Raw genomic sequence first — 10,000 nt, forward strand, 5'->3', positions numbered from 1 at the left:
GACCGAAAGCTATACCGCTCAGTAGAGTCTATGCCCCTGTGTGAGTGTGTGTGTGTGTGCGTGCATGCGTGTGTGCTGACGTGTGCATGCGTGTGTGTGCGTGCGTGCGTGCGTGGGCGTACCTGCAGCACGCGGCTCATCCACTGGAAGCTGTCCTCCTCGGTGGAGTCAGGCCTCTGCTCCGCCACCACCACGATCCTCTCGTCTCTCAGCACCGTCACGGAGAACACCGCTATCCTGCACACAGGGACACACAAAGCACGCTTGACTTTTTCTACCCCACGATTTTGTAACCCAGTGTCAATTATCTAATGTAATGCTGGGTGCTACACTTCCTCTGTCAACCTGGGGAGACAAGCCACAAGCAGTTCACAAGCAGTTTCCCTGGTTGGACGTAACGCGTGGAAGGAACACGTCAATCCAACCAGTTCCTTTCCCCTCCATCAGGCTAACCAGGGGGAGGCAGCTATAGAGACCAGGATTACTGCATGTTTTTTGGTGAGGGTACCAACGCTGGTGGACACGGGGAGAACATGCAAACTCCACACAGAAAGGCCCTTTCGCCGACCCCGGCTCGGTTATAGCCACTGATGACTCGACTACACTTTTTTTTTTTTGTTGTAGTCATAGACTTTGCAATAAAATGACTTAGTTTTAGTCATCTGAAAAGTTTTAGTGTTAAGTCTAGTTTTAGTCGACTAGATATATGATTTTGGTCAACAAAATCTGTCTGGAGCAAATGCTTCTCAAACCTTTTCATGTCTAGCGTTTACAGTAAGTGCATGGTAATAATGATTGTGAAGCTATATGAACTCATTTTGCTGTGGCAGAGGCGGACTACCTTCAGCCAGCCAGAGTCTCATTCTTTCTGCCCAGCTGAAAATTCGTGCAAAATTCGTCAACCGGTTTAATCTCACACCAGACTCTCCTGAGACCTCGGTTCTATGTCTGAAATGTACTCGCCCGGACTGCATGGTGATGGTGACTCCCCCCCTGAAGCCTCCCAACTCCCTCTCCTCTTTTCATATCCACGTACAAAATGAATAGAAATGAAGAGAAAAGAGAACAAAGCCCAGGGCCCTCTCCCTGCAGACTCATTACATTAGCATGGTGAAGGCTTTCACGGATCCCAGCAGTGGTATGATTGATGATTCTGCCTTCTCTGATATGTAGATAATGGCATTAATAATAATAAAAAAGGCAGGAAGCTAACTTTGTTTCTCAATTCCCCCAAGAGTTTTTTTTTTCTTCATGCCAAAATTAAAGTATTCTAATATGCCAGCTCCGGAATGTTCAAACGATGGCTGGTCACCTGCCAAGGTAGCTAGCAGAATACAAGGACATATGGAGTCAGCCAGAGCCAATACAACATGCATCGCAGCATTTGGCTGGTGTTATAATTCTCTCCTACAAGGTGCAGAGAAAGGAACAGCCGAGGCAGCCAGTGATTAAGTTGCAGAGCGTTCAAACCCCCTATGTAAAAAATGGTGTACGTACATGCAGCTTGTGAAACTCATTAAGGCCGATTCCAAAAATGTCTTCTAAACAGTTTTGTGAAAAACTAAATGTCGCTGTATCTGTGGTTCTCGAAACGTTTTCATGTCAAGAACCTGCAAAATGATGATGTATTTGGGCCCCATCTCAAAATGTTTTGTTCCAGGGACACGCAGAAGGGGGGGGGGGGCTTTTTGCCTTTATTGATAGTTGTACAGTAGGTTGACAGGAGACGGGGAGATAGTCTCTTAGTCTCATAGTCTCTGGAATAGTTTTCATTTAGTTACATTTTAGTCACCTGTAATGTTTTAGTGTTAGTCTAGTTTTAGTCGACTAAATATCATAAGATTTTAGTCGACTAAATCTACAGTTGATTTAGTCGACTAAAATGTATTTTGGCAGGTCTTTCACTTGCTGAAATTAGCAGATCTACAAGCACACAACGTGTCACAGCGCGACGCGTTGAGGGCTTGTAGATCTGCTATTTTTTTCAACATGCAACTAACTGTAAAATGACTTATACTGGACCTCTTGTCCATTAGTCCCTTCCTAACATTTTAGTCTAGTTTTTATATGTTGACGAAATTGTCAGTATATTTAGTCTTAGTTTTAGTCATCGTAGCTTAGTTTTCATTTAGTTTCCATTTAGTTTTTGTCGGTGAAAAAAGGCTTATTTTTAGGCGACCAAAACAACACTGGAAGACACGCAGCAAAGGTCATCAGGATTGCGGGATTCGAACCCGCGACACGCTGCCTGATTACCAGCCTAGGGGACGTTTTGTCTGTGAATCCAAACATTGCTAATCTTTCACTACTGCACAGCTCAGCTGGATTACAATTTCAAGAAGAACTAGGACAGAATACAGGATTCAAGTCGATTGAGTCACTGGCAGCATTGATAGCCTTTTTTTTAAATGTTTTTCTTTTGGTGGCTTTCGCAGGAAATGGGGAGAGAGATATGGGGGGATGACATGCAGTAAAGGCCGTCGGGATCGGGAGTCGAACCTGCGGCGCACTGCCAGACTGGATTACAAGGTTGCCTGGACCGCTGAGCCACGGCCCAGGCCAGCATTGATAGCCTTATCCAAACAAAACAGCAGCAAGCCATGAAATAGCACTTTTTTCCGGGGGGGGGGGCTGGTGTAAGTCTCCCTTGTTTGATTGCCAACATTAAAAGTGGCTTTAATAAGAATGATTCACAGAGATACTGGAGTCTAATAAAGGTGCACTGTCCCAGTTGATTTAAGTGACCAATGACCATGCAGTGCCTCTTCAAAGAGCAGCCAAAAGCGGGACAGTAGAATCTACAGTAATAAAACTTCACTTCAAAATAAACACAGGGAACAATTCCCATCTCTTGCACCCGCTATCTGCCACGTCACATCTGTGCCATTTGAGATTTGAGATAAACAGCATTATTTTATACTTTGGCTATTCAAAAATAGCAGATCTAAAAGCTCATAGCGCGTCGTGCTATGCGCTTGTAGATCTGTCATTTTTGAAAAATCATGAAAATGTGTGCAAATCTTTGAATATATAATTTTTTTAAAGCGAATATTTTAACTAAATCTTTGCTTCTGGGGATCTCTGGAACAATATATTTTGAGATGGTGGTTCCAGGGAAAATATATAAAATTTTTGGGGTCCTTAACGCAATGTGTGCACAAGACGTCTCCCGACGTCCTAGGAATTATCCCATGGTGTGCCCAAGACGTCTGTACACGTCTTAGGGATTTATTTTTTTCTTTTTGCTAAATCGGATGGGCACCCCACGTTGCTAAATTGAAAGAATGAAAGGGCACACAATGTAATTAACATGAAGCACCATATCAGTGGTGCTCAAAACCATTTCATACAGTATCAAGGACCCCCAAACAGTTTTCTGAAACATACATTTTGTTTTTTAAATAATTTTTATCCCACGATTTTGTAACCCATTTTTCACCCCTGTGTCAATTATCTAATGTGATCCTGGGCTCTACACACCCTCCGCCAACCTGGGGAGAGCAACGGACTTGAACTCATGCTGAATTCCTTCATGCATAAGTGTCCAAGTCGCTCCTTTACACCTGACAGGGGGGAGTTTCCCTGGTTGGACGTAGCACGTGGAAGGAACACGTTATTCCAACCAGTACCTTTCCCCTCCATCAGGTGCCCCAGCTGGCCAGGGGGAGGCAGTTTAGAGACCAGGATTACTGCATGTTTTTTGTGGGGGTACCTACCCTGGGGGACACGGGTAGAACATGCAAACTCCACACAGAAAGGCCCTTTAGCCAACCCCGCCTCGGGTATGGGCACTGATGACGTGGAGGAGAGGACACGCCCCCAGCACCCACAGCGTCCCCAGTGGGAATCGAACCCAGGACCTTCTAGCTGTGAGGCGACAGCACTACCGACTGTGCCACCGTGCTGTGAGGTGACAGCACTACCGACTGTGCCACCGTGCCCCCAACATACATCTTTCAGAAAACTGAAGATACAGTAGGCCTATTTGTAGAATCGACCTGAGATCCTAATGCGTTATGGTCAGATTCACAATAAACGATACTGTGCAAATGATATACCAACAAACAAACAAGACATACATTTCCGCAGCTGAGTGCAATTTGTCCTAATTTTGTGTCTGCAATTACCCATGTTGCTAAGTGCAGTACAGTCAAAATGATGTCTTTGTCACAGAGGAGTTTGTGGAGCTGGCTTATTACAGCCAACCATTGGCAATTTGACATAATTTATGTTGTCTGAAAATGTACGGATGTATGAAATTACTGGGAAAAAAATCATTGAATTTGTTTTTTCATTCATGAAAATCTTTGCTTTATTTTTGTCTCCACCAGGCCGAAGGCATGGGGAGAGAGTATGTTTTGCACTCCGTCCGTGTGTGTGTGTGTGTGTGTGTCCGTCCGTGTGTCCTTCCGTCCGTCCGTTACCAGCTAATCTCCGGCACCGTTAACCCGGTCGATGCCAAACTTTGCACACACACTCCCTGGATGCCAACGATGAACCTCTGCCCCGCATTTTCCAGAGCGGCCTGTTATAGCGCCACCATGAGGCAGCTTTTCAAATGTTTTACCTAAAACTGCACCGATCTGCGTGAAACGTTGCATGCACACTCCCTAGAGACCAAGGACAAACCTTTGACCTGCATTTTCCGCATCTGCCTTTTATAGCGCCACCAGGAGGCCGACTTTTGTAAAACACATTTTTTGATATTACTCCTCCAGATTGTGTGACCGAAAGTAATACATTAATAAAGTGGATTTGACACCTCTATAGGCTACATTGTAGCCTATAGAAGATACAAGATGGTCAGACCATTGTCTCATGAGCACGCCTGGAATGACGAAGCCTTCGCCTGCCATTATCACTGGAAAACATGGGCATGATGGCACCCCTACAGTTACTTTGCTTAAAAAAGCATTTGCTTAATGCTTATGCGCTAATAGCCCCAGCGTGCAGAGCACCACAATGTCATTTGCTCGGCAGAACAGTTAGGGTAGCAATTCATCCTTTGCAGGCGCTTTGAGATCTTTATTCTTTTTGTCTTATTTGTGCCGGTTTAAATGGCCTCAAAAGCCCAAATAATCCTTTTGTGAATTTGCCACGGAGATTAGTATATGTAGAAATCAGTGTGAAGCCATTCCATTAGCTCTCAATTAAATATATACTATACTATACTATTTTATTTTTAAGATGTTTCTATATTGGCGTCATGTTTGTATATTTGCGTTGTACTGTATATTAAATTATATGTCTAATTTTATGAAGAATTTCTAAGGATACTAGTAACTGACGCAGTGGTGGTTTGAGATTTATGTTCTTGTTGACATGTTTTGTTCTGTGTTGTTTGGATTGTTTTCTTGTGTGTAATTGTGCTCCGAGACCCCGCTCATATCAAAGAGGCTTATCCTCTTTAAAATAAAAGAAACATAGCCAGGTTACCCAGTATAATTGTTAAACCCATTTAGACCCGAGAGACCAGATTCTACAAAATGTCTTCTAAATCACGACAGTTTTCTGTAAAACCTATATCACTATTTAATTGGCCACAGACTGAAAATATGTTGTTCCAGGGACCTCCCCGCGCTATGAGCTTGTAGATCTGCTATTTTTCAACAGATAAAAGTTTAAAATAATGGTTAGTGGTTAAAAGCTATAAGGTGACACAGATGCGTCCTCAGTTCTAACTAGGTACTATTATACATCGGTCAGCGAGCGGTGCACTCACCTCCCCCGGTAGACGAATTTCATGGGCTCCACCGCCAGCGCCGTGGCGACGATGTCGTCAGCGTTGTGCCTCCGCCCGCTCACCATGATGAGTCCGTCCATCTTGCCCGAGATGAAGACCAGGCCGCCGGGGCCCACGAAGCCCAGCAGGCCCGTCCGCACGAAGGCATACTCGCTGACCAGAGCCCCGCCCGAGCTCACCGGATACACCTGGTACACATTAGCATGATTATTACTCACTGACACCTGGTACACAGTATGGGTATTACTCACTGACACCTGATACACAGTATGATTATTACACTGTTGTTGTGGCTCTCAAACAGTGGCGGAGGGAATATGTCCCAGCCCCAACAGACTGACAGGGTTTGCTTTCAACCTATAATGCTGAACGCACAGCGTTACATTTTAGAGCTTAGAGTCCTAACCTCAAACGTGTTCTTGGTCATGCCGGCGAGGCCGTAGTAGGACGTGCCAGTGGCGATGGAGCAGACACACAGCTCGCCGATCTCGTCCGTCCGACACAGCGAGGGAACGCCCTCCGGTTTCACTACACACATCAGACCTAGAGAGAGGGAGAGGGAGAGAGAGAGAGAGAGAGAGAGAGAGAGAGAGAGAGAGAGAGAGAGAGAGAGAGAGAGAGAGAGGGGGGGGGGGGGGGGTGTTTAACAACAGCACCCACATTTGGGACTGTATCCCTGTGACATCATTCATTTGTACAGGCTAGCTTAGTTCTGTTTGTTAATTTTTATACATGTATTATGAATTTGTTGACGTGACTCAATTTAACATAATCTCCTGTAAAAACAAAAATGAGAATCCACTTATTATTTTCTCCGTTAAACTCCTACAGTTTATTATTGTATCTTTAAAAGAAGGTTAGGCAATGGACCACCCCAAGGACTACTATAGGTACCGAGTAGACCTCTAGACACATATACTGCACATGTAAACTGCTGCCTTTGAACGCATTTTAAATCTGAGGCTTTTTTCAATTTAAATCGTTTGAGAAAAAATAAAATGCTGCGAAAAGGTTGGTGCTATTTGTTTCACAACAGTGTAACATGTATATAACGGCGCACGTGACATAGCTCTGTTCTGTACCCCCTCCAACTGTATACTTTCCCCATTTTCAACTGTTTTAATAATCTTTTGGCACGTTTGTTTTCTCATGCCAATAAAGCTCATTTGAAGTGAATTGACTATTTGCATGGCGGCCATTTTGCTGTTCAAACACATTTATGAAAGACGGTGGGAAGAGAGTGCAGGGACAGATTGGTTTTTATGTACAGGCCAAGATATTTGAAGACATTCACTCACAACTTGCTGTACATCTCACGTGTACTAAATGGCTTAGCCACCAGGGGGCACAGCGACACAGTTTTAACCTCAGACTATGTTTCCTTTCTTTTATGAACCATAACTCCATGTTGGAAATTAATGTTCTCGCTATGTTACAAATGTTATGCTTTGCTATATATGATTTTATATACGTGCACAATACATTTTCAGGTGGGGGTCCGCGGCCAAATACATGTAATTTTGGGGGTCCTTGGGACTACTGATTAGGGATGTGACAATACAGTATTATCGATATTGCGATACTTCCTCCCGCGATATATATATTGTATCGAGCTCCCAATATCGTGATATTGATTATTTAGTTGTGTAGTAGTAGGCTACACATTGTTGTGGGCAGACAAGTTGTGGACAAGTTGCAGTTAGTGTTTAAGTGATTGGAGGAGGCAAGATTCATGTATTTATTGGCCAGTTTGTCACACAAAAATCATTTTGTGTGGAATAAATACATAATTCCAGATTGTTGCCTTCTATGGTTATTTTTTCATTTTCAGTTACAGATATCGTGATAGATCGTTGATGAAATCTCTTGCAATAATATTGGATATCGCAATTTATCGGTTGGTTGAATGCTTGATTCTGATTGGACAATCGCCAAATTCAGAGGTCTGTTATTCCTTGATAACAGACCGCTCCGCTCTATAACAGACCGATGCCTAATCAAACCCTCGGAGCACCTGCTGTGCCCTGCTGATTTACTGACGTTTCCAACATGACACATGTGTAAACACACACACAGTGTCATTTACAGCTAAACGTTGCTCTCAAAAATGTTTTTGAAAACATTTGAGCGAGAAATAGACGAAGCAGTACCCAAAAATGGATTCTATTTGATCAACTCACTTCCTTGTTTTCCGACAGTGCTGCAGCTGGGCAGACGCCACACCAGCGCGACACTTATGGAATACTTTCATTACCAAGCAAGGAAATACCTCGTTTTGTTGTGTTTTGGATCGACTTATTCATTTATGTATTAAGTAGCCGTGTAATAAGTGGGATAATGTATGGCTGAGTGGTCATTGTTTATAGATAAATCACAGACAGGCTGATAATCAGCCTTATCGAGGGCCTAATATCGCCACGGATATATTGTCTTGAGGTACCCAAATCGTCCCACCCCTACTACTGAAATAGAAGGCCTTTAATGGGTTAATCTGTGTTTCCATGAGTCCTATTGACAAACGTATGTCTGTCAGGACAGATTTGTATTGATGGCCATTGCCCACACATCAAATGATTGGCCTAGGGCAGGGGTGCCCACACATTTATGACGTGAGATCTACTTTCAAAATGACCAGCTCAACAAGATCTACCCACTGAAAAAATAAGTGTACCATTGCTGAAAATAGTTTAAATATATAATGTACCTGGGGGGGCTTTGGAATAGGGAGATTATGACAGGCAGTTTCTGCTGTCAAAATATGTCCCCCCCGTATTTAACTTAAACTCCCAATGCATTCTCAATGGCAATAGCACAAACTTTGCCATGCTACTAGTCCTACATACTTACACCTAGAAACCCCATTCAAACCTATTTAGGTTCATCTTACGGTGGACATGTTTGCCTGAAAAGAAATCTTTGAAATGTTTCATAGTTTTAGAAATATAGTGCTTTCAAATTTGAGAAATTCACAATGGGGCTCAATGGCAGCTCTATGGCACGTCAAAACATTACTTTCACCTAGAAACTCTATTCACACATTTTATAATTCAGCTTACTGTGGAGACACATGCTGGAACTTTTTACTTTGAAATGATTTGTAGTTTCGGAGTTATTTATGACATGTTTGCCTGAAAAGAAATCTTTGAAATGTTTCATAGTTTTAGAAATATATAGTGCAAGGACACTTCAACACCAACTCTGGGGGAGCCCGGGTTCGAACTGGCAACCTTGCAGTTACCATCCAGCCACTCTACCTCCTGACCCACCGCCGCCCTGTTTTGGTTTGGTTTTACTATAGTTTATGACAGAATGGAGAGAGAAAGCTAAATTCATTGACAAAGTACATTTGAAATTTGTCACCCATCCTACACACCCTATATAGTATAGGGTGTGTAGGATGACACCCTATAGTATAGGGGGGTTTTTTTGGGCACCCTTGGCTTAGGGATAAGACAAAAAACTAAACAATCTCCGTGAATTCAAGGCTTTCATGGTGTGTGTAATAAGGAAAAATAAGTCGTTTTTTGGGGGGGGTGAACTACCCCAACAAGAGTAGACACAACGTGATGTAAGCAACACAGCTGCCACTAATGAAATTCATAATGGGTGTAGTGTTAGATAGATTTGGGTGTGTGAATGTGCAAGAATTCTGACCCAAAACTCGGGTGGACTCTATTTTAAACCATCACTATAAGCTAGCCCCTTTTATCCTCCAACATAAAAAAATAGGCTTCCACTAAAGACACTCACCATAAATAGCACAGCGTTTACACAGGTAATATATATCACATCCTCTGTATTGGTCTTCCATGCCATGTTGTAAATCTTTCTGCATAATGTAAGCTAAAGCTCAACTGATTATTGGACTGCATTTACATTCAAAAAATACATTCTCTTTGTATTTGTTCTTTTTTTACCCCATTAAGAACTAAAGACGTACAGTATCACTGCGTTAACGGGAAATTATGGGCACTGTATTTTGCCCATAAACCTCAAGTTTAGCAGGCATATACAGTTAATATACGGTAATATACAGGTGTGATGGTACAATTCGTGAGTTTACCGGAGTTTGTTGGAAAGTTTAACGGGAGTTTCCTGTAATATACACATCTGTATTCCATGCTTTTTGCGCAGTGCTATATCAGTGGTGCTTTATACTTTTTCATGTCAAGGAAAGTGGTTAAAATGAATGGCACAGATGCTTTCCCGGATTGAATGGGTTAAGCATTCCAAGCACTTTACTGTGAGAGAGATCCT

The 10,000-nt window shown here is 42.9% G+C and overlaps 1 protein-coding gene across 1 annotated transcript in view; it reads right to left on the reverse strand.

The window, feature by feature from the left end:
- The window catches only part of LOC306913200 (disco-interacting protein 2 homolog C-like), a gene marked incomplete at its 5' end in the record, with an annotated part of 84,753 nt that overhangs the window by 18,121 nt on the left and 56,632 nt on the right, over positions 1-10,000 (reverse strand). The window contains 3 exon segments of the mRNA XM_079489788.1: positions 123-237; positions 5,723-5,931; positions 6,150-6,286. Of these exon segments, the coding sequence (XP_079345914.1) occupies positions 123-237; positions 5,723-5,931; positions 6,150-6,286 (461 nt within the window).

This window comes from Electrona antarctica (genome assembly GCF_951216825.1).
Source record: "Electrona antarctica genome assembly, chromosome: 20".
In the NCBI taxonomy this organism is placed as follows: Eukaryota; Metazoa; Chordata; class Actinopteri; order Myctophiformes; family Myctophidae; genus Electrona; species Electrona antarctica.